At 42.2% G+C, this 26,142-nt stretch overlaps 1 protein-coding gene and 1 long non-coding RNA gene across 5 annotated transcripts in view; one reads left to right on the top strand and one right to left on the bottom strand.

Annotated features, from left to right (window-relative positions):
• The window catches only part of LOC138801071 (uncharacterized), a 113,341-nt gene extending 101,284 nt beyond the window's left edge, over positions 1-12,057 (top strand). The window contains exon 4 of the long non-coding RNA XR_011364559.1: positions 11,553-12,057. This is a non-coding gene — a long non-coding RNA (uncharacterized lncRNA). The remainder of the gene's footprint in view (positions 1-11,552) is intronic.
• Positions 1-26,142, bottom strand: part of GULP1 (GULP PTB domain containing engulfment adaptor 1) — a 378,289-nt gene that overhangs the window by 38,715 nt on the left and 313,432 nt on the right. For all 4 annotated transcript variants that reach the window (XM_069983509.1, XM_069983513.1, XM_069983510.1 and 1 more), the window contains 2 exons: positions 21,994-22,110; positions 19,406-19,498 (listed from right to left, as the gene is read on the bottom strand). In XM_069983509.1, the coding sequence (XP_069839610.1) occupies positions 19,406-19,498; positions 21,994-22,110 (210 nt within the window). The remainder of the gene's footprint in view (positions 1-19,405; positions 19,499-21,993; positions 22,111-26,142) is intronic.

The raw sequence follows: 26,142 nt of genomic DNA, 5'->3' as shown, positions 1-26,142 counted from the left end.
GATCTCATTGATCAGTGTATTGTAAGTACACTGCAGTGATCTCTATTAGAGATCACTGCAGTAATAATAAAAGTCCCCCAGAGGGACTAAAAGTTACTGTTAAAAAAATAAAAAAAAAGGTTTTCTCATTCAATAAGAAATCCCCTCCCCTAATAAAAGTCTGAATCACCCCCCTTTTCATACTTTATAAATAATAAATAAATAAATAAATAAGCAAACATACATATTTGTTATCGCCACATGCGTAATCGCCCAACCTATTAAATTATCTTATTCCTGATCTTGTACGGTAAACGGCGTAAGCATAAAACCCGCCAAAGTGCAAAATTGATGTTTTTGGTCACATCAAATTATAAATTGTAAAAATTGTAATAAAAGCGATTAAAAAGTCCCATACATGCAATCAAGGTAGCGATAGAAAGTACAGATCATGGCGCAAAAAATGACACCTTACACAGCCCCATATACCAAAGGATAAAAGCGTTATAAGGATGGGAATAGAGCAATTTGAAGAATTTTACCATGGGGTGAACCGTGCCAACACAAACCCCACCAAATAAAAAAAAAATGCCCCTTTTTTTTCAATTTCACTGCACAAACTATTTTTTCCAGTTGTGCAGCATATTTTATGGAAAAATTAAGTCAGCCAATGCAAAGTACAATTAGTGTCACAAATAATAAGGGCAAAAGGTTAATAATTCGTACCCAATCTTAAAGGGTTAATAATCGTACCAAGAGAGTAGTGGTCAATGATTCCTACTCTGAATGGTCCTTGGTTATAAGTGGAGTACTCCATTGATCAGTCCTGGGCCCCCTTCTGTTTAACTTGTTTATAAATGATATTGAGGATGGAATTAACAGCATTGTTTTTATCTCTGCAGATGACACCAAGCTTTGTAGTGCAGTACAGTCTATGGAAGATGTATATAACTTACAGTGTTTGAGTGAAAAAGGAACTTTACCAAATAATGACAACATAAAGTAGACATGTTGTATATGTGCATGACTATCTTTGTTACAAGCAGAGAGTTTCAAACCTAGAAATATGCAAAATTTTAACTAAAAGCTAATACTAACATTAAGTATATTTTGTCACGAAAAAAACAATAAAACATAAACAATCTCACAATCACTTGGATAAGTTAAAGTTACACAAAGGTATTATCACATAAAGCAAGTTTTTATTTTTTTCAGATTTAAAAAAAGGCCTTGGTCCTGAAAGCCAAAAGTGGCTGGTAGTGATGAGCGAATACTGTTCGATCAAATAGACATTCGATCGAATAGTGATATATTCGAATATTCGATATTCGTACGAATATCCCGCGAATATTCGATAAATATTCGATATGCGTTCAAATCCCCCAGCTTCCGGTTTTACCCTCCAAATGGTCAAATAGATGTTTTTCACTAATCGAATACTTGTTCCCATAGACTTTAATGGGATCGAATATTTGATCGAATATTCGAATATTCGCGGGATATTCGTATGAATATCGAATATTCGAATATTCGCGGGATATTCGTATGAATATCGAATATCTCACTATTCGCTCATCACTAGTGGCTGGGGAGTTAAAAGGGTACTTCACTTAAGAAATATTTAACCCTGGTCAATACCTTATTATAGTCTAAGCTAATTTGTAATAGGTTTCTATTATATGAATTGGACAGTTTGTCTGCAGCACATCCTGACTTACACCACGAAGCTGCAGAAAATCCAACAATGATGCAGAGAAGAAGTACTGGGCTGAAGGTTGGGCCCCAACAATAATTTCCTCTACTGGGCCCAAGTTACTCCAGTCCAACACTGGATGCTGATACTTCGCAGAAAGGCTAACATGGATACACGCTCTAGCAGTAACAGAAACATGGGTCCTACAAGGAACCCTTAAAACATAATTTTTTTAAAAAATGAAACACATTTTTTCACAGCAAGGAAATAGAGTAATTTGAAACCTAGGATAAACTTTACACATTCTAATAACACAGCAAATAGAGCTTTCATAAATGAGCTTAAAAAATCCGGCATTAATTGGCATACAAAGGAATGCACATAGAAAAGATTTCCAGTGCATATTACAGCGGTTCATTAACATGATGGAACCTCAAATGCATAAATGTATTTTACGAGGGGCTGCTGATAAGTCTTTGGCTTCGTGTTTTTTGTTTTCTTTTATAGTAGCGAATGTTAGATCACGTGAAAGCTTTATGTGTCTAATATGTTTTCAAAATTTTAAGTTCATAGCTTATGGCAACAGTGATCTAGGCACGCAGGGAAACAAAATGGCGGAGTCTAAGGTGATATTCACAGCAAATGAGAGCAGAGGAGTGATAAAATTCTTGTTTCTGCAAGGATAGTCTGCGAAGGATGTTCATGGTGATATGTCGCAACCATTGTGGGATCAATGCCCCTCATATTCTACAGTTAAGAAAAGGGTTGCCAAATTTAAAACAAGTTCATGTCCTGAACGACGAGAGTGGTTGTTGTTTCGGAGATCGACTATGCTGTGCACAGCCTCATACTAGAGAATCGGCAAATATCTGCTAAAGGAATAGCAGACATCATGGGAATTTCTCATGAATGTGTTTGTGTCATTATCCATGCACATTTGAACATGAAGAAGTAATCTGCAAAGTTGGTCCCAAATTGTTTGACAACAGATCAGAAAAGCATGTAAGTGAAAACTTCCTGGTCCATTTGTCAGTGTTTCTGGACTGATAGGAATTTCAGGATCAACTGGTCACTATGGATGAGACCTGGATTTATTTGTATGACCCTGCAACCAAGGAGCAGTCAAAAGACTGGAGGCACAGTGGTTCTCCTGGTCCAAAAAAGTTCAGGGTGCAAAAATCAGCCACTATGATGATGGCGTCTGTGTTCTGGGATAAGGATGGTGTGCTGCTAGTAAACTACCTTCAAAATGGTTCCACCATCAAAGCAAGGTATTACATTGAACTTTTGGACCAATTGAAGGCAGCTCTAAAAGGCCAAAAGGTACAACAAACTGTCTAAAGGAATCTTGTTCCTGCAAGACAACGCCTCCGCTCACACTGCACAAGCAACCATGGCAAAACTGGTGGAGCTAGGCTTCTAGCTGGTTGACCCCCCACATTATTCACCAGATCTAGCTCCCTCTATCGTCTCTTTCTGAGTAAAGCCAAAGACTTATCAGCAGCTCCTCGTAATATTACACTGTCCTCCAGCAATATATTATTTAAGAAATTACATTCCTAAAACTCTAAGTCACTTACAGTGTGCATCTCCAATTTTAACCCCTTAGTCACAACCCCTACACCTTTTTACCATTGTTATATGGAGTACGTTTAAAGTCTAAGCCCACTCCACTGAGCCTACAGTCAAATTTCCTATTGGCACCACTGATAGATTGCTATTTATATCTACACAACCCTATTACAACAGGGTAACAGCAGTACAATACAGCTGGTACTATAAAGTGTAGCCATTGAGGTAGTTCCTGTGACCACATCATCACTACACCTAACAGCATGGCAGCTCACAGGAATGTGATATATGTTTGTTTTCATATTTTTGTCTTTATATATTTGTTTTTGTCAGCTTAAACTCTTGACATAACCACTGATTGGAAAATCCACTCCCCCACTGTATCAGCTGCATGCAATGCACAAATCTTAGGGGGGGGGGGGGGGCATTTATCATACGCCAGCCTTGCCCCTTTTTCCCCAGCCGGATTTACAAAGCCACAAACGTTTATATATGTTCCAGCTGCTTGGGGCATCGACAGCAGAATATACAGAATATAGCCATATTGTTGACATGAAGGGGTTAATAACAGGCGTTGTTTTGCAACAACAGCCATTGTTTGCACTTATTTTTACATTGTCTTAAATAGTCTGAATTTTCAGGGGAAGGATGGTCCAACTGCTAATTTTCCCTGCAGTGAGGGATTAGGAGGTGCTGGCAGTTGATCTCTGCTTTTTCTAATAGAGGGGGATCCAGAACATTTTACTTTCTGGCCATATGATGCACATGAGGTTAACCTCTTAAGGACATATGCCTTACCCGTACGACATATGTCCGCAATCAAGGTACCGATAGAAAGAACACCTCAATGACACCTCAATCAGCCCCATAGACCAAAGGATAAAAGCGTTATAAGCCTGGTAATAGAGCAATTTTAGGGAATGTTTTTTTCTGTAGAAGGTTTTATTTTTTTAAAAGACATCAAATAATATAAAAGTTATGCAAGTTGCATATTGTTTTAATCATAGCGACTTGAGAAACATATATAACATGTTTTCCATAGGATAAATGGCGAAAAAATGAAAAAATCCCAAAGAAGAAGAATTGCGTTTGTTTTTTTTTTTATTTCACCGTGCACATAATTTTTTTCTGGTTTCACAAAAATTAAGTCTGCCATTGCAAAGTACAATTAGTAACGCAAAAAATAAGGGCTCATGTGGGTTTCTAGGTGAAAAAATGCAAGTGCTATGGCCCTTTAAACACAAAGAGGAAAAAACGAAAATTGGCTCCGTTCTTAAGAGGTTAAAGGATTATCCAGCGAAAATATTTTTCTTTCAAATGAACTGTTTTCAGAAAGTTAAATAGATTTGTCATTTACTTTTATTTAAAAATCTCAAGTATTCCCATACTTATCAGCTGCCATATGTCCTGCTGGAAGTGGTGTTTTCTTTTTAGTCTGACAGTGTTCTCTGCTGCTACCCCTGTCTGAGACAGGAAATATCTTGGACAGAGAGGTGCCCAGGAAGCTATACCTATGGTGTAATGAAGCCCCCTGCACACATTTCCAAATGTGTGACTGACACCCATGAGCTTTGCACAAAAAATGAAGTTTGTAAATGTCCAGTGCCGTAGGTAAATTTCCCTCAACTAGTCATGTAGGTGTTCCTCAGCACCAAAATGGTCACATATGGCATGCTCAAGTTGGCTGTAATCCTACATCGGTGCTCAGGGACGGCCCTGTGGCATCTACAACTAGTTTGGCGCTGAGGAATGTTCACATGACTAGCTGAGAGTAATTTGCATTATCCCAGTGTATTGTTTTTTTCCTATATACAGTACACATAGGGAAGAAACTGCCTGACATGATTGTGGGTTTCGGCTTCCTTTGCTCTTGCTATTACCGCTCACTGTAAGAAGCAGAGTGGGTTGTAATAGCAATCACTTTTCCTTCTGCAGAGGCTGCTGGATACTGTGATCATGTCAGGCAGTCTCTTCCCCCTTTGTACTGTATATAGAAATATACAGTACACAGGGGGAAGCACCCTGCTCTGTTTAGCACTGTGCGGCAATGCTAGAGCATAGCAGAAGATCAGTTTCTGACACAAACAGTGGTGGTAGCAGAGGGGCATTGATGCGCCTTACTGCTGTCAGGCACTGGTAATACATACAGAAATAAAAAAACTTTACTTTTTAAAACTATTATTTTCTCTCCAGAGTACCCCTTTAAGGCACAGGCATATGTACCCAACATGCATGTCATGTCACATGTCACCAAGGGGTTTAATGAGAATTCTTCCTCATGAGACAACATCTTTCAGCATTTTTTTAAAAAAAATATATAGTATGGTACCGTCTTAGCCAGAAAAATCCATATCGGGGTAAATACTTGAGATCAAAGTATTTTAGGAGTGATACCTTTATTGGCCAACAAAAAATTGTTAGAAAATGCGGTTCAGGGAAGAAAAAGAGCGCTGCACCTCACACCTATGGCTGATACTAGTGCCCCTAGGCTAAATAAAAAACACATCAGAATTTTGTGTATGAATTGATCAAGCCACACTGCCCCATGTACCATTGTGCAGGTATCTGATACACATGGGTCCCTACACTAAGTCCACACCATGCCAGTCGGTGGCCACCAACCCCGCAGGCGTGCACAGTCAGGGAACGGGGGCCATGGGACGGCCCTGCGACCCCCATGCCACAGGACCAGACCCAAAAACACCACACCAGAACCCGGCCAGCACCGCCGGCGGAGAAGGTCGCCCCCAAGCAGCACAAGTCTGGATAAGGTATTGCACTCACCATAGCTGCTGCAAACAGAATGGGAAAAGACAGGAGGGATTAAAACCATGTGCACTCAGGTGTCTCCTGCTAATTGCGGTCATGTGGGTCTCACCAGGAGGAGTGCAAAACACGGAGAAAAGAGAGAAACAAAATGCGGTTCAGGGAAGAAAAACAGCGCTGCACCTCACACCTATGGCTGATTCTAGTGCCCCTAGGCTAAATAAAAAACACATCAGAATTTTGTGTATGAATTGATCAAGCCATACTGCCCCATGTACCATCGTGCAGGTATCTGATACACATGGGTCCCTACACTAAGTCCACACTGTGCCAGTCGGTGGCCGCCAACCCCGCAGGCGTACACAGTCAGGGAACGGGGGCCATGGGACGGCCCTGCGACCCCCATGCCACAGGACCAGACCCAAAAACACCACACCAGAACCCAGCCAGCACTGCCGGCGGAGAAGGTTGCCCCCAAACAGCACAAGTCTGGATGAGGTATTGCGCTCACCATAGCTGCTGCAGACAGAATGGGAAAAGACAGGAGGGATTAAAACCATGTGCACTCAGGTGTCTCCTGCTAATTGCGGTCATGTGGGTCTCACCAGGAGGAGTGCAAAAACACTGAGAAAAGAGAGAAACAAAATGCGGTTCAGGGAAGAAAAAGAGCGCTGCACCTCACACCTATGGCTGATACTAGTGCCCCTAGGCTAAATAGAGCTGTGAGCTTTCGGGATTCACAAGATCCCTTCGTCAGACAAGTTCACAAATGAATGACTTACAGAAACAGCACAACATTTTAGGGATCTTACAAGCAAGAAGGGAGAGACATCTATGAATTGGGAAGGGGGGGGGGGTATATACATCACATAGATAAGCCAGGGCAATAAAAAGGGCTTGTTGTAAATTAAAGCTTATTTGGAAGTCCAAGATTGTTAGCCGGTTCATAAATCCAGGTGCCAGGTTTAATCCATGTGTTAATGACTGGAATGCTTTTATCAATTTGAATTCCCACACTTTCCTCTCTCTGTCACTCTGGAAGTGACCTTTGAGGACCATAACCTTTAAATCTGTTATTCTATGGTCCAGTCCTGAGAAATGTTGGCCTACAGGGGTGTTGAGACTTCTTTTTATTGTATGTCTATGTAAGTTCATTCTAGTTTGTAGTTTCTGTTTTGTTTCCCCAATGTAAATCCCTGTGGGGCATCGTGTACACTTTATCATGTAGACCACATTGGAGGATGTACATGAGAAAGCATTTGTGATTGTGTAGTCCCGCTGTGTATTGGGGATGCGGATTGTGTTTGTTTGCAAAATGTGGGGACATGTGCTGCATTTTCTGTTGTTGCAAGGGAAGGTGCCAGTCTCTGTCGTTGATGTCAGAGCGCTTTTTACAAGGAGGTTTCTTAAATTCGGGGGTTGTTTGAATGAAAGAAGAGGTAATTCTGGGAAAATCTCTTTCAGTCTGTTGTCCCTCTGGAATATTGGTTGTAGTTAATTGCTGCTGAACTACAACCAATATTCCAGAGGGATTTACCACGATAAGCATTTTTTCAAAGTATCCTATTGCTGCAGAACAAATTTATTCAAGTTTTTTTTTTTTTATTTCATCTGTAATGTTTGTCACATATTCCAGTCTGATCACAACCCTTTGTCAAGTGTTTCTTAACATCCATTAAAGATGGAAAAAGTAAACAGCTCAACGTGATCAAGCTGTCAGCCTTACTACAACATGTAACAGGCCCTCTCTTGGGTTCTCCCATACAGACTACTGTTTCTGCCCATAGAAAAAACAAAAATGTTATTCATCAAGGGAATAATAATTTGATAAATGTCAGTGATTAACCCCTTCACGTCAGCAATCTGTATATATACGCTCCTATTGCACATGCCCTGTGCAGTAGCAATGTACATATATACGTTCCTGACTTGAGGGGGCTTTGTGATGAGAGTGGGATCGCTGCAGGGATAGCGATCCCGCTCTCATCTGTGTACAGCCCCGGGGGTAATGAGAGTCAGCTGCGATCCCACAGCTGACCCCCATTAACCCCTTAGTGACCGCTGAAACGGCGGTCACTAATGGGACGGTGCCGCCGCTATATTTCATCTCCCCCCACCGTAAATCCACGGTGGGGGGAGATGAAATAAGTAAAATCAATTGCCAGACCAGCCCCCCTAGTGCCCCGGTATCTAACCCCCCCTCCCCGCGGCGGCCATCGGATTCCAAGATGGCCGCCGCCATCACTGTGAACAGAGTATATCTGTTCACAGTGATCAGAAGTAAAAAATGAATGAAACACCCATGCTCTCCTCCACCGGAGGTAGCGGAGAGCATGGGGCAGTCATCAGGACCCCCCCTGTGGGGTCCCGGAACAAGCGATCAGCGGTATATACTATATACCGCTGATCGCTTGTGCCATGTGCTCCAGGCACTTTTTATCCCCTGTCACCATGAATGATTGGTGACAGGAGATAAAAAGTGATGTCCCCCCACCCCCCAAGTGGCCCCCCACCCCCCCTGTCACCCCCGTCCCCCAGTCACCCCCCCTACCCCTTATACGTTACCTGATCCTGGAGCTCCTTCCTCTTCGGCGTCCTGGCTGGTTATGAAGTGCGCATGCGCTCCACAACCAGCCAGCTCTGAAAATTTAAAGTGACAGAGACCAATTTGGTCTCTGTCACTGAACTATGATTACTGTGATAGAAAATATCACAGTAATCATAGTAATACAGTGAAAATGAATGTATAAAGTACAAAAAGTGACAAACACACAAAAAAATAAAACACACACTTTTTATTATAGTAATAATTGCAGTTTACTCCCAAATTACCCCTAACCCCCCAGATTACCCGTAACCACTGCAGGTTGCCCGTAACCACCGAACGTTGCCCGTAACCACCCCATGTTGTCCGTAATCACGTCAGATTGCACGTAACCCCCCAGATTACCCGTAACCACCACACGTTGCCCATAACCACCGCACGCTGCCTGTAACCACCGCACGTTGCCCGTAACCACCGCACGTTGCCAGTGACCCCCTCCAGATTGTCCATAATCACCCCAGATTGCCTGTAACCACCCCAAATTACATGTACCCACCCCAGATTACCTATAAGCACTTCAGTCTATCCATAACAATTCTAGATTGTCTGTAACCCCCCCCCCCCCCCCAGGTTGCCCGTAACCACCGGAGGTTGCGCATAACCACCCCAGGTTGCCCGTAATCATGCCAGATTACATGTAACCCCCCAGATTGCACGCAACCACCGCACGTCGCCTCTGACCACCGCACGTCGCCTCTGACCACCGCACGTCGCCTATGACCACCGCTCCTTGCCTCTGACCACCGCACGTCGCCTCTGACCACCGCACGTCGCCTCTGAACACCGCACATCGCCTATGACCACCGCACGTCGCCTCTGACCACCGCACCTTTCCTCTGACCAACGCACGTTGGCACTGACCACCGCACCTTGCATCTGACCACTGCACCTTGCCTCTAACCACCCCAAATTGCCAGTCACCCCCTCCAGATTGCCCGTAACCACACCAGATTACAGGTACCCACCTCAGATTACCTATTAGCACTTCAGTTTATCCGTAACCACCGCAGGTTGCCTGTAACCACCCCAGATTGTCTGTAACCACCCCAGATTGTCCGTAACCACCCCAGATTGTCTGTAACCACCCCACGTTGCCCGTAACCACAGAGGGTTGCCTGTAACCACCCTAGATTGTCTGTAACCACAGCAGGTTGTCCGTATTCAGCCCACGTTGCCTGTAACAACCCCAGGTTGCCTGTAACCACCCCAGGTTGTCTGTAACCACCCCAGGTTGCCTGTAACCACTGCAGATTGTCCGTAACCACCCCAGGTTGCCTGTAACCACCCCAGATTGTCAGTAACCACCCCAGATTGTCCGTAACCACCCCAGATTGTCTGTAGCCACCCCAGATTGTCCGTAACCACCCCAGATTGTCCGTAACCACAGCAGGTTGCCTGTAACCACCCCAGATTGTCCGTAACCACCCCAGATTGTCTGTAACCACCCCAGATTGTCCGAAACCACCCCACGTTGCCTCTAACCACAGCAGGTTGCCTGTAACCACACCAGATTGCCTGTAACCACAGCAGGTTGTCCGTATCCACCCCACGTTGCCCGTAACCACCCTACGTTGCCTCTAACCACCCCAGGTTGCCTCTAACCACCCCAGGTTGCTGTAACCACAGCAGGTTTCCCGTAACCACCCCAGATTACCCGTTACCACCTCAGACTGCCCGTAACCACCTCTAGATTAACCGGAACCACCCCAGACTGTCCGTAACCACCCCAGACTGTCCGTAATGACCTGTAATCTAATTTTTTTATTTTATTTTAGTAACTGCACTATTCTAATAACTATTACTAGCTGCGGTTTTGCTCCAGCAAATTGGCGCTCCTTCCCTTCTGAGCCCTGCTGTGTGCCCATACAGTGGTTTATGCCCACATATGGGGTACCATTGTACTCAGGAGAACCTGCGTTACAGATTTTGGGGTACATTTTTTCTCCTGTTCCTTGTGAAATTTAGAAATTTCAAACTAAACCAACATATTATTGGAAAAATTCGAGTTTTTCATTTTTACTGTCTTATTTTGAATGCCTCTAATACCTGTGGGGCCAAAATGCTCGTCCTACCCCAAGATGAATTCTTTGAGTGGTGTACTTTCCGAAATGGGGTAACCTTTGGGGGGATTCTATTCTGTAAACATTACAGGGGCTCTGCAAACGCACCTGGTGTTCAGAAACTTCTTCAGAAAAATCTACACTGAAAATGCTAATTGGCGCTCCTTCCCTTCTGAGCCCCGCTGTGTGCCCATACAGTGGTTTATACCCACATATGGGGTACTGTTCTACTCAGGAGAACCTTCGTTACAGATTTTGGGGTGAATTTTCTCTCCTGTTCCTCGTGAAATTGAGAAATTTCAAACTAAAGGAACATATTATTGGAAAAATTCGAGTTTTTCATTTTTACTGTCTATTTTTGAATACTTTCCTCTAATACCTGTGGGGTCAAAATGCTCACCACACACCAAGATGAATTCTTTGAGGGGTGCATTTTCCAAAATGCGGTGACTTATGGCGAGATTTTACTCCGCTGGCACTACAGGGGCACTGCAAACGCACCTGGCGCTCAGAAACTTTTTCAGCAAAATCTGCATTGAAAAAGCTAATTGGTGCTCCTTCCCTTCTGAGCCCGGCTGTGTGCCCATACAGTGGTTTATACCGACATATGAGGTACCTTTTTACTCAGGAGAACCTGCGTTACAAATTTTGGGGTACTTTTTTTCTCTTGTTCCTTGTGAAATTGAGAAATTTCAAACTAAAGGAACATATTATTGGAAAAATTCGAGTTTTTCATTTTTACTGTCTACTTTTGAATACTTTCCTCTAATACCTGTGGGGTTAAAATGCTCACCACACACCAAGATGAATTCTTTGAGGGGTGTACTTTCCAAAATGGGGTGACTTATGGTTTTTTTTCTCTCTTCTGACACTACAGGGGCTCTGCAAATGCACCTGGCGCTCGGAAACTTCTTCAGCAAAATCTGCAATGGAAAAGCTAATTGGCGCTCCCTTCCTTCTGAGCCCTCCTGTGTGCCCATACAGTGGTTTACGCCCACATATGGGGTACCGTAGTACTCAAGAGAACCTGCGTTACAAATTTTGTGGTGATTTTTCTCTCATGCTCCTTTTGGAAATGAGAAACTTTAATCTAAACGTATATATTATTGGAAAATTTTAATTTTTCCTTTTTTTACGGCATAATGGTGAATACTTTCCTCCAGCCCCTGTAGGGTTAAAATGCTCGTTATACCCCTAGATAAATTCTTTAAGGTGTCTAGTTTCCAAAATGTGGTCACTTATGGGGGTTTCCAGTATACAAATCTCCTAAATCAACTTAAAAAAAGAACTGGTCCCTAAAAAAATCAGTTTTGGAAACTTTCATGAAAATGTGGTAATTTGCTGATAAATTTCTAAGCCCCGTAACACCCTAAAAAAGTAAAATATGTTTATGAAATGAAGCCAGAATAAAGAGGACATATCGGTAATGTGACTTAGTAACTAATTTATGTGATACGACTTTCTTTTTTTAGAAGCAGAGAATTTCAAAGTTCATAAAATGTTATTTTTTAAAATTTTTCATGATATTTTGATGTTTTTCACAAAAAACACACAAAGTAGTGACCAAATAGTGAGCAAGTGTCCTTGCTCCCCAAAGTATCCCATAAATGTATTCAATGAATACATTTGCAGGGCACCCAGCAGGGAGGGAGAGAAGTGCCATCTACCTCCCCCCTCCCTCCCTGCTCGGTGCTGGGCACATATACAAAGTACTACTCCCCCATTATCTGCAGATAATGGGGGAGTAGTACCTGTGCTATCCCTTTCACACCACTCCTCATAGTGTGAGGAGCGGTGAGGAACGGGGCGTGCCTGTGGGAGTCAGCGGATAGTGAGGAGCGGCGCTGCTGGACGGATACTGAGGAGCGGCGCGGGCGGGTAGGAGTGAGCGGCCGGCCGGATAGTGAGGAGCGGCGCGGGCGGGTAGGAGTTAGCGGCTGGCCGGCCGCATAGTCAGGAGCGGCGCGGGCGGGTGGGAGTCAGAGGCAGCCCCTGTGTGAGCGGCGGCGGCGATGTGATAGGGATAGCACAGGTACTACTCCCCCATTATCTGCATTATCTTTGTATATGTGCCCAGCACCGAGCAGGGAGGGAGGGGGGAGGTAGATGGCACTTCTCTCCCTCCCTGCTCGGTGCCCTGCAAATGTATTCATTGAATACATTTATGGGATAATTTGGGGAGCAAGGACACTTGCTCCCCAAAGTATTCCATAAATGTATTCATGAAGTCACAAAAGTACAGTACATAACATTACATTCACATACACTGTAATTCTTATGGAGTGTCCAGCAGGGGCGCACTATATATAGAAGTCAATGGTACTCATTGACTTCTATATAGAGAGCCCCCCCCCCCCTGCTAGACACTCCATAGGAATTACACCATTCGTTGTGACGTCACTGGATCTGAGAGAATTCTAACACTTCCTGATACACTAAATTAAGGGAAATATATGAGTATACGAGCATTTCCCATAATTAATGTACATTAGAAAATTGTATAACTTTCCATAAGTAATAACATATAAAAAAACTATTTTGGACGGACTTCTCCTTTAAAAGCAAAGAAAACTTCTGTAATAAGTAATTTAATTGGGAATGAAATTCCATTTACCTTGGCTATCAGCACTGCCTTGATCCATTATCATTTGCCATGCTATTTATTTGGGATTGAAAATCAATGTTTCTATACCAATATTTCTAAAAGATAATTAATGATTCCCATAACATAAAAATCAGAAATTAGAGTTAGAGAGAATGGGGGAGATTTATCAAATTTATGTGAAGCAAAATTGTCTTAGTTGCCCCTAGCAACCAATCAGATTCCACCTTTCATTTTCCAAAGAATCTGTGAGGAATGAAAAGCGGAATCTGACTGGTTGCTAGGGGTAACTGAGGCAATTCTACTGTATACCAGTTTGATAAATCTCCCCCAATGTTTTCCCCTTTAAGAGCAAATGGGCACATGCTCTATGTTTTTTTCCCCTTCTTATAAATAAATAGGTAAGAATTTTTCTGTGACCAAATAAACCAAGTACAACATCCAAAGAACTTTAGTCAAAGTGGAGACATCTAAATTGATTGTTTTCATATGCAGCACACTGTTAGAAACAAGGCTCTAGGCATGAAAGCCAAGGAGGACCCCATTGCTCAAAAAGGCATTGAACTTTGCCAAAAATAACAGACAAACCACTGCACAAAATTCTATGCACAGATAAAACTAAAGCTCTTTAGAAATGCATATAGTATTATGGTTAAAGTTGATGAAATAAAGCCTATAAAGAAAAGTGCACCCTACAGGGAAACATTGTGTAGGATCCATAATCTGGCAGGGCTGCTAATATGAGGACTATCACAGCTCTGTGTCAAACAACATGTGACTTTTTTTTCCTACAGAAGAACAAAGAAGAGTTAAATGGACTGTTTTAAACTTAAATAATTAAAATATTTGGAGAAACCTGAAATCTGCTATTGTGTAAAAGAGCTTTGCAAACATTCAAAAGCTTGAGAGAATTTCAGTGGAAGTAACTGCCAGTGGTCGGGTAAAAGGATTGTCAAAGGTTTGCCAAAGGCTGTACAACCAAGTACTAGGGAAAGGTGACGTTAATCATGTCCTTATCATGTGGTATGCTTATTTTTTATTCCTTTCAGACACAGTTATTATGGAACACCCTCAGACCCTTTCACATTTTATGTTGTGGCCTTGTGGTAATAAGCTTTAAGTCATCAATCTGTATTCAGTATATTTCATAACAAGAATGTGAAAACAGAATTTTATAAATCCTTACAATTGTATTAAAAAGCAAAAACCACCATTTTTGCACGGATATAAATATGTAGACCTTTTGCTATGACACTTTAAATTTCTTCTGGGGACCTCCTGTTTCTCTTGATCATCTTTGAGCTATTTTTCCACCCTGATTTGATTCCCCCTATTGTTCATTGGACATCATTTGGAAATACTGTACAGTCCCCTGTCTCACATCTAAACACGAATATCAGAGCTAAAACCAAGTCATTAGGAAGAAAGAATTGCCTGTAGAGTGATCACCCCCATCCCTACAGTGAAGCATAGTGGTGATGGCAGCATCATGCTGTGGGGATGTTTTTTAGTGGCTGAGGGAAAGCTGAATAAAGCAAAAGTTCAGAGACTTTTTAATGAAAACCTGATCCAGAGTTCTCTGGATCTCAGAATGGACTGAAGGTTCACCTTCCAACAACACAATGAACCAATACACACAGCCATGTTGTTTAGAGACCTATGGAATGTCCATGAGTGGTCCAGCCAGAGCTGGAACTTAAACCCATCTCTGAAAATGTCTTCCACCTATGGTCCCCACCCAACTTGAAAGGACTTGAGAGGATCTGCAGAGATGAATGGCATAAAATCCCCCAAACCAGGTGTGCAAACCTTTTGGCATCATACTCAGGAGGCTGTAATTAGTGCCAAGGTGCTTTAGCTAAGTACTCAGTAAGGGGATGTAAACAGGACGGATTTCAGTGAGGTATTTCAAGTGAAGTCAGCGTAGGAGGTTCTGCTGGAAGTTCGGCCTGTCTTATTGACTCAAGCGCAATCCGCGATCACCCAAACAATTGACATGTCGACTCTGTGCGGATCGCGGAATACTTGTCAATGCAATATTTTAGCCGTCCCTTTTCAATAAATTATCAAATATTTCTAAAATTCTCATTATGGTGTATTGAGTGCAGCATGAGCCTGTCTTTTTGGATGGCCATCATTTGATAATAAAAGCTGCAAATAATCATTTATGATCATTGTGTGAACACAGTCAAAGGCTATGTTCACATATAGTATTGTTGTCAGTATTTGTACCGAAAATCAGGAGAACATACATATTTGCACATAATCTGTGTTTTCAACTGGTTCCTGGTTTTGCTTAAAAAAATGAAATAAAAGGGTCTGAAGAACATTATAAATGCAGGTTACAGATTTGGTATAACTATAATGGATCCCAGTGATCTTGACCATAGCTGTATATTTGCATAAGTTCATTATCTTAACTTTTTGAATCAAGTGAAAAAGGAATCAGAGCTAGAGTTAATCTACCACATTTAGCATATGCTGAATCTCAAGCTAACATGTGGTGAACAGGTTTTTTTCTCATAAAATCCATCTTTTAGTATTGCTCATAGTCATGTATTCCTAATGACACGAGATAAAAGCAGACCACTGTTGTGTCATTGTAGAAGTCAATTTTCTCATTTATAGAGGGTTGACTGCATGGCTTTGGCATCTTTCAGCTAGGCTGGAGAAACATCACTTAAACCACAAATAATTTGTGGGAACTGGCTGGTTATTTTTTCTAGCTAAAGTATTGTCTTTAATTAAAATAAAATCTCAGAAACAGCTTAGGGAAAAATATAGCATTTAAGACATATTCTCCTGAGAGATTTCATGAGAGCAAAACTCTTCTCCAAAGCCGCAGAAATGCGACAAGTATCACATCCCCACTACATGTTTCTATGTAGGATGTAGTTTTCTCAATTAGTACACTTTGAGGGTTTTTGTTAAAGCTCAATGTTATATAATACAGAAAGCAGAAACTACAATATGTGCCACCATACAGACAGGGTACACATGGCTCTGACATGTGCACGAGGCCTGTGGTCTGATTTGTAACAGTGTGCTGGTCCACGCTGTGTTTGTTGCGTATGATGCCAACTGGTTAAAGAATGAAGGTTTGATTGTAAAGATGGCTTTGAAGAGAAGCAAATTTACTCATATTTTCTTACACTTGGAGTAAATGTCTTAAAAAGGCATCAAATTTGGTATGGTAACTCATAATGTTTGACATGTTTAGATCATTTATTAGATTACTTCCTTCAAACCAAAATTGTGCACAAAATTTGTGCTCAGAATTGCACAGTCCTTAGTCATATCCCAAAGAACCTAATATGCTTAAAACACACAATAAATTTGTTGCGCAGCATAAACATCAGTTGGCGGACACTGTGTCAAGGATCTGTACCGTTTGCTGTACTGTAAATGTGACCTGATTTGTCATGAAACTATTGTGTCACAGCTGTATTTTTTCTTCTCCATGGTCTTCATCTGTTTAAAATGAAGCTCAACTTCCCAAAATTTGTCTGGGTGATTTATATAATAGTTATTCATCACATTTGCACTGATTTTATTAGCAGCAAGTCACAGCTCTGCAATTTGAAACCAAAGAAATGAAACCTGAACTCTGACTAGTTGCTATGGACAAATCTGTTTTTGTCCAGATTGAGAAATCTGGGACATATTTGTGATTTTCTCTTTTGTCATTGTACCTTTTTGCCATTATTATGTGGGCTCTAAAAGCATAAATCATAGTTAAAGTAATAATAAGCTAGTACAATGTCACACTACTGTTATACTGAATGGGCTCCACCCAACTGTCAGATTTTAAAACACTGTGTATTTCCCTTCTTTTGTTATAGTACAGGTATAAAAGGGAAATCTCATAATGTAGGGTCTGGACTTAAGTCGGTGGGAATTTACTTCCAAACTACACTGTCACCTTATATATAGTTGGTTTAACTTTTTTTACATTTAAAGAGGAAATACCAGCGGGTTAGACAAATTTGATCTGCTGACAACCCCCTATTGCACACAGGACGCTACCTTCCTACTCAGCTCCATTCCCATGCTGTTAGCAGTGTAATCCTTGGTCGTGAGCATGAGGGGGGTGGGGGTGGGGCAGTGCTCCTAACAGTGCTCGGGACTGACATTTAAACTGCTAACAGCAGGGGAATGATGCCAAGGAGGAAGATAAAAAACTTACCTTCCTCCTTGTGTGCAATAGATACTTTTAGATTCATCTAACCTGCTGATAGTAAACTTTTAATAACTGCACCTATTAAATCACAAAGTGGATTATTGGAGAAAAAAAAATACTGCATTGCCAACATTCATCCTAACCTCTTAAGGACATATGCCGTACCCGTACGGCAAATGCCAGCAAGAGGAGTTCAGAGCGGGCCGCACCGCGACCCCGCTCTGAACTGCCGAGATCCTGACTGCTATCTGCAGCACGGGACCGCGGCTATTAGTGGGAGCGGGTCGATCGCCGATCCCGCTAATTAACACCGTTGGACGCAGTTGTCAAACATGACAGCTGCATCTAACAGTGTTAAATGCAGCCCATCCCTGGTGTCTAGTGGCGGATCCCCCTTTTTTTATGTGTTTTGATAATCCCTGGTGTCTAGTGGCGGATCCCCCTTTTTTTTATGTGTTTTGATAATAAAGATATTGAATTGATTTATTAGTATACTGCGGGTGCGCCATTTCTTGTCTTTCTGTGGTGTTTGGTATATGCTCTGTTTCATGGACATGGGCAGCATCCCATTTAGATATCTTTAGCAGCTCCCACCTTTTCTTTGTGTACAGTAGTGGCGGATCCCCTCAGCGACGTAATGACGCTGATCTCGGCTCGGTATTCTATTGTATTGGCCTGCAGCATTGAGCACCGATCTCTATGAGAGATCAGTGTAGCTGTATTAGAAGTCCCCCAGGGGGACTTCGAATTAAAGTGAAAGTGAAAGAAAAAAAGTGTTTCCATTAATAAAAAAAAAACCCTCCCCTGATAAAAGTTTGAATCACCCCCCTTTTCCCATTTTATTAATAAAAATAAATGAATAAACAAACATGTTTGGTATCATGGCGTGAGTAATAACTATTAATTCATCACATTCCTGATCTCGGACGGTAAACGGCGTAAGCGCAAAGACCCGCCAAAGTGCATAAATTGCACATTTTTTGTCACATCAAATCCAGAAACATTGTAATGAAAAGCAATCAAAAAGTCACATATACACAATCAAGGTACTGATAGAACTGATGGGGGTTCTGATGGGGGGGGGGTCGCTTACCGACACAGTGTTGAGTTAGTGTAGGGACTCATGTGAATCAGGGGACCTGCACCTGGAACATGAGGCAATATGGTTTGATCGAATTATAAACCAACATCCTGACGTTTTTAAATGTAGCCGAGCGGCATTGGTGTCAGCCATAGGTGTGATGTGCAGCAGCTCCTTTCTCTTTTTGTCTATATATATATATATATATATATATATATATATATTATAGCTATATCTCTATTAGCCAGACCACTGCTACTAGAGCAGTTTCTAAATTAATGTATTTGCAAAACAAAATTAAGGATATCTGGCAGCTGCCATTCTACTTCTGAAACTGCTGACACTATTAGAACAAAAAGCTGTTAGGTCAAGGAGACACATGGAACCTTTTATTCTGTTAGTACAGAACATATAAAATGCTTTTACTCTATAGTACAAAGAGTCAAAAAGGCTTTCCTAGGCCACTGATCTGCTGCAAGCTGTAACACCTACTTTCTCCCCCTCCCATACCTGAACATACTTGGGACTTAGCTTTCAAGTGTCAACCAAAGGTAACATGTGTCTCCTTGCATTAACAACTATCTAGCAGTGTCAACTGTTTGGAATGTGAACTTCAGTTGACAGAATCCCTTTAAGCTGAGGAGCCCTGCCAGTTTACCTATATTAGTTGAGATGGAAATCCCTCTTTCTGCATTGTACTTTCTTGACAGCTAGGAGTACATTCTGAGTACTGCAAATTATGTAATATAAATAAAGGTTTTATTATATAGTTATGTTTTTCTTCATTTAATGACTAAACATCTTATTTACAATTACAATTAATTGTTATAAATAGAAAATTTACTATAAGCAAAATGTAATTCTTACAGGTGAGGAGGTTAAGTCACTTATTCTTAACTGGTTCTCCAAATCTTGTACTTTATATTTTAATTCTGTATTTTCAGTCTCTAGTTCCTGGATCTGAAATATAAGCACATTAAAAATTAGGAAGGTCGATGTAATAGAAAAACCAGGACCACACCTTACCTTTAAGCCACACATTAAAGAGAGAGCTACACATATGCCTTTTACACTAAAGTCTATTAGAGTTGAGGAGTCAGCCATGCCAATGGCTTTCATAGACTTTAACCCCATAGACTTTAAAAGAAAAAGCAACACACAAATCTCTATCGGTTTGATAAGCCTATAATATATATCAGTAAAAAAACGGACACTGATTGCAATGGAATCAGCGCCTGTACTTTAGTGCAGGGGCAGCATTGCACTGAAGTCAATACAATGCCGCCTGCTGTGTTCACAGTTCGTTCTTTAGAACAGGCGTTAAAAAAAACTACCTACCAATTATTTCCAGATGATGTTCAGTGAAAAGCGTCAAGAAATTATAGCTGTTCACACAATGTAATGTGCAGAGTGTAAACTCTTAAAAAGTTCGTTTCCACCTGAAACAGTTCTATGGGCTTTACAGTTCAGCTCCAGGGGGCAGGGGTGTAACTACCACTACAGCAGCCATAGTGGCTGCTATGGGGCCCGCCACATCAGGGGGCCCCATGGCCTTTTCCTGAAATACACTGGCCCCCCTGAGCCGTCATCATTTGCAGCACCCAGTGGCACTGCTGGCCTCCCAGTCTGGACCCCATTCCAACGTAACCTTCTAGGGGCCAAACAGTAAGCAGCTATCTGTACAGATGCTGCATAATGTAAAGGAGCAGAACATACAAACAAATGGATGTCCACAGCTTCAGTACATTTCTTGCAGCTTTATTCCTCTTAAAATCCATACAAATACATAAAAAATGTGTATTTGAATTTGAAGAGGTATCTTAAATGAAGCTGCAAGAATTTTACTGTAGCTGTAGACATCCATTTGTTTGTATGCTACTACCAAAGTACGGCCTGGACTACCATTGCCACCTGCTCCTTAATAATGAGGACCAATGTTACTATACTTACTATGCACATGGTGAGCTGATCTTCTCTCCTTTGCACAAATAATGGGTGTTTTGTTTCTGCTTTTTTTTGTCTCTCCTTTTTGTCTTTTAAATATCAGTATCCTGAGGACAGTGCCAGATTCGGAGGACTATGTAAGGGGTTAAACTTAGGCTTAGTAGAGGAAGCCATCTATTACAGCATCCAGCACTAAGCCAGAGCTTAGTGTTAGCCATTATAAAGGCTAACACTAAGCTCTGGCTTAATAATGGATTCCCCGAATTATTACCCCAGTACCCACCATCACAGGGGTACTGGGAAGAGCGAGGTACACGTAGTTACAGAACATTAAAAAAAGCCATTTCTGATCTTGGTGGTAGCAGGCTGGTATTATTAGGCTGGGAAGGGTCAACTTAAAGGGTACTTCCAACCCTGGTATTGGTAGGCTGCTGCCGTTTGGCATTTTACCTGGCTGGTTATGGAAAAGAAGGGGAACTCTACGCACTTTTTTTGTTTGTTTTTTAATTATTTAAAGAGCATGTAAGATTCTCCCTCTTTTCCAACCAGCTAGGTAAAAAACAAACAACAACAGCCTAGTAATATCAGGATGAAAGGATCATTTATTTTGGCCCTTTACAGCCTAATATTATGAATTTGTTACCACCCAGACCAGGATAGTTATTTTTTGATGCTCCAGGACTGCTGGTACCTGGCTCTTCCCAGTACTACTGTGGCAGTGGGTATAGAGGTAACAATGTGGTTAGTGTTAGACATTTTATATGCTAGCATTAAGACCCCCGCCTTAGTAATGGAGGCCATCTATGAGCCAAGAGACACACAGTAAGTGCTGTGTGCAGGTCTGATAAAGAGAGAAAACACAAACCCAGAAATCTCTACATGTCAAAAGAATTTTAAAGTGACAGGGCTCATTTGAATGGTGGGAAAACTATGCTTTGCAACTCTAGTTATAATGTTACTTGGAATGGGGCACCGGCACTCCTTGAAAATCCAAGCAATAGGTTAGATACCCAAAAAGCTCTGTGTTCTACATGAGGAACTTTGTTTACATTGCTATTACTACATCTATCATTTTATGAATAAATACATCTTCAATCAAATACATTTTTTTGGCCAAACCCACACGTTTGTGAGGTTTAAAAACAGCTTCCAAGATGTATATTGAAAGGCAAAGGATCAAAGGCTGACAACTATTGCCTCAAGCAGTAATGTGCTAACAGACCAAACCCTTTATATTTCTAATCACACACAATATATTTATACATGAAGGCTGAATGAATTTAATTATAAATGGTTTTGGATGGAAAAACTTTGAAATATTAATGCAACCAACATATGGATGATTATTTCATATATCACAGTAAAAATGTTCCCAGCTATTTTGCTTCAATAACCAAAAAAACATGTTCTCTATCAATGACCTCTCCTTGGTGAAGATACATACATGAGTAATTTTGACATTGTACATACAGTTCTTATCCAGTTCAAGGCAGTAACATCACAGGACTTACCCTTTTTTGCAAGCTTGCTATTTGCTTCCTTGTTTCAACATCTTTTCCTCCAGATTCTAAAAACTTTCTGTATGCTAGATCGAAGGCTTGACCAATTGTTAATGTTATCTCTTCAGCCTTCGAAAAAACAATAAAACAAAGGACAATTTACAAGTTGTTTGCAGTACTTATGTCTTCTCTATGTTCTATTGTACAAATTGACTTAAAGGAGAAGTCCGGCCAAAACAATTGTTTTTTATATGTTATTACTTATGTAAAGTTAGACAAATTTCTAATGTACATTAATTATGGGAAATGCACATATAGGGCTATTTCCCTTAATTTAGTAGATATGGGAGACTTCAGATTCTCTAAAAAAAACGTGACGTCACGAACCGGGGGTGTAATTACAATGGAGTGTCCAGCAGGGGGCATTGAGTACCATTGACTTCTATATATAGTGCGCCACTGCTGGACACTCCATTGGAATTACAATGGATGTGTATGTAAATGTAATATACAGTATGTTTTTGATTGAATACATTTATGGAATACTTTGGGGAGCAAGGGTCCTTGCTACCCAAAGTAATCCATAAATGTATATAACCAGTACATTTGGAGGGCACTGAGCAGGGAGGGAGAGAAGTGCATCTACCTGCCCCCTCCCTCCCTGCTCGGTGCTGCTGCTGCTGCCAGATATACACAGTACTACTCCCCCATTATGGGGGAGTAGTACCTGTGATATCCCCATAACGAACGCCCCCTCCGCCGCTCCCTCTCCTCCTCCCAGCTAACAAGTTCTTACTATTGCACTGATCATCGCCGCCATTTGCCGCCACTTACCGCCCCTCTCCGCCGCTCACCACAGCTGCTCTCTGCGCCCTTATACCGCTTCCCGGTCCGCACTGCATGCCGGCCGGGGACAGGGAAGCGGCCGGCATGCAGTGCGGACTGGGAAGGGGAATGTGCATGCAGAGAGCAGTGGTGGTGAACGGTGGTGAGCGGGGGAGAGAGGCGGTAAGCGGCGGCGATGATCGGCGCGATAGTAAGAACTTGTTAGCTGGGAGGAGGAGGGGAGCGGCGGAGGGGGCATCCTGAAGCTCTTGGTAGGGGGGGAGGTAGATGCACTTCTCTCCCTCACTGCTCGGTGCCCTCCAAACGTATTGGTTAAATACATTTATGGATTACTTTGGGGAGCAAGGACACTTGCTCCCCAAAGTATTCCATAAATGTATTCAATCAAAAACATACTGTCTATTACATTTACATACACATCCATTGTTATTCCAAGCAGTGGTGCACTATATATAGAAGTCAATGGTACTCATTGACTTCTATATATAGTGCGCCCCCTGCTGGACACTCCATTGTAATTACACCCCCAGTTCGTGACGTCACGTTTTTTTTAGAGAATCTGAAGTCTCCCTGATCTTGTAAATTAAGGGAAATAGCCCTATATGTGCATTTCCCTTAATTAATGTACATTAGAAATTTGTCTTACTTTTCATAAGTAATAACATATTAAAAAATAGTTTTAGCCGGAGTTGTCCTTTAAGCCCCTATTACACGAGGCGAAGAAAGGGAGCAATCAAGCGCAATCAGTGAGGTCAGCGCTCGCGTGCCCCTCGATTTCCGCTCGGTGCTGGCGCTATTACATGTGTTGGCAGAGAGCAGTTAAGGGCAGGGGGGGTTCTACGGAGCAACGGCAGCATATCGCTGCTATCATTTGTTTTTCAACGTGTTAGAAGACATTGTGCATGTCAACTGATCTTTGTCTTCTATTACACAAAGTGATTATTGGCCATAACGGTTGGTATTGGCCAAATACGACCGATAATTGCTTTATGTAATAGGGCCTTTAGACAGCACTCTAACAATACACTGCATATTAAAAGTACCAATAATGGAAAAGTGTTTTACGTATAGGACGAAGGAATGCATAGGGCTAGACTTTTTTTTTTTTTTCATCTGAAAGACATGTCCTAGTATGCCTTTCAATTATAATTTTAACAGCTCTAACAGTATTTAATAGCTCTAAGCTAACAGACATTACATCTGTCATTCCTAAATTTTATTAAGAGCAGTAGTTTCTGCAGGATGATCAAGTAACTGCTCATTGAGGGTGGCTGTAACAGGCAAAGGTAGAGAACTTGCAGAATAAGTACATAACTACTTACTTCGGATGACTGCAAATGACAGAAGCAGTAGTATTCCTTGATTACTGATTGATTACAAATTGATTACTGCAAACCAGTAACATGCAAACTAGATGAAGGCTACACTAACTAAACACAGAGAGCACAGACAAACTAAATGGTAAACCCAGTGTCATCAGCACCTACAGGGAGGTAAATGGTCCTGAAATAACTTAGAGAAGGCCCAATCCATACAAACAGCCAGATACAACTAAAATCTGGCATAGATCAATTTATCTACCAACAAAACCCAAATCTGCAACCAAACTAAAGAAACAACAAAAAACAGGAGATAATGACATGCTAGGTGTTGATCTGCCATTCATAACAGTGGACCAGTACTCTAACTTATGCTACGTTTACACGGAACGATTATCGGGCAAATTTTCGCGATAACGATCGCATTGAGAGATAATTGTTCCATGTAAACGCAGTGAACGGTCAAGCGATTAGCTAAAAATCGTTCATTTTGATCTTTGAACATGTTAATAAATCATCGTCGATCGTTCGCAAAAAATTTGCAGATCGTTCCGTGTAAACAGTCGTTCACTGATTTTACCTATGTGCGAGATAGGCTTAAGAGATCGCAAAACGAATTTTCTGTACAATATATCGTTTCATCTAAACGCTGATCGTTATAAAAAAAAAACGTTCGAAATTGTTAATCGTACGATCGGCCCAATTATCGTTTCGTGTAAACGCAGCATTATGGTGCGTTTACACTGACAGATTTATCTGACAGATCTTTGAAGCCAAAACCAGGAGCAGACTATAAACAGGGATCAGGTCATAAAGGAAAGACTGGGATCTATCCTCTTTTTAAATCCATTCCTGGCTTTGGCTTCCAAAATCTGTCAGATAAATCTTTCTGTGTAAACGCACCCTTATGCTGTGTTTACACGTAACGATTATTGTGCGAATTTGCGCGATAACGATCGAATTCGAACGATAATCGTACGTGTAAACGCAGCGAACGATCAAACGGCGAACGAGAAATCGCTTATTTTGATCTTTCAACATGTTATCAAATCGTTGTTTGCCATTCGCAAAAAATTCGTCGATCGTTCCGTGTAAACAGTAGGCGCGATAGTCCGGCCGCCCGCCGCCTGCAGCCCCACCCACCGCCCGGCGTACCGCTTGCAGCCCCGCCCTCCGCTCATCCGCAGCCCCCTGCGCCGGCTCGATCGCCACCGCCGCCGCCGTCGCCGCTCTGATCGCCATCCCCGCCGCCGCTCTGATCGCCACCCCCGCCTCCACTCCGATCGCCCCCCCCGCCCCCGCTCTGATCGCCACCCCCGCCGCCGCTCTGATCGCCACCCCCGCCGCCGCTCCAATCGCCCCCCCCCCCCCGCCACCGCTCCGATCACCCCCTCCAGCCCAGCCGCGAGCAGCCGCGAGCAAGGCAGCACTGATTGGCTGAAGAGGAGCCGTTTGAAATTCCCGGCTCTCCTCTTTAGCCAATCTGTGCTGCCTTGCATTGATTGGCTGAAGAGGGGAGCCAGGGGGGGGGTGGCGATAGGGGCGGCGGTGGGGGTGGCGATCAGGGCGGCGCAGGGGGCTGTGGTTGACCGTGGGGCCGGGCTGCGGATGAGCGGAGGGCCACGCTGCGAGCGGGGGGGGGGGGGGCGGGCTGCGGGCGGGTGATCACAAAACGATTTTTCCGTACGATATATTGTACCGTCAAAACACTGATCGTTATGAAAAAAAAATTGTTACTCCGACATCGTTAATCGTACGATCGGGCCAATTATCGTTTCATGTAAACGCAGCATTAGGGTCCATTTACACAGAAAGATTATCTGACAGATTATCTGCCAAAGATTTGAAGCCAAAGCCAGGAATGGATTTGAAAAGAGGAGAAATCTCCTTTCCTTTATGACCTGATCTCTGTTTATAGTCTGTTTCTGGCTTTGGCTTCAAATCTTTGGCAGATAATCTGTCAGATAATCTTTCTGTGTAAATAAACCCTTACTGT

The sequence above is a fragment of the Dendropsophus ebraccatus genome, chromosome 9 (assembly GCF_027789765.1).
Source record: "Dendropsophus ebraccatus isolate aDenEbr1 chromosome 9, aDenEbr1.pat, whole genome shotgun sequence".
Classification (NCBI taxonomy): domain Eukaryota; kingdom Metazoa; phylum Chordata; class Amphibia; order Anura; family Hylidae; genus Dendropsophus; species Dendropsophus ebraccatus.
The sequence above is the reverse complement of the archived record's forward strand: the minus strand, read 5'-3'. Positions and strand labels throughout refer to the sequence as shown.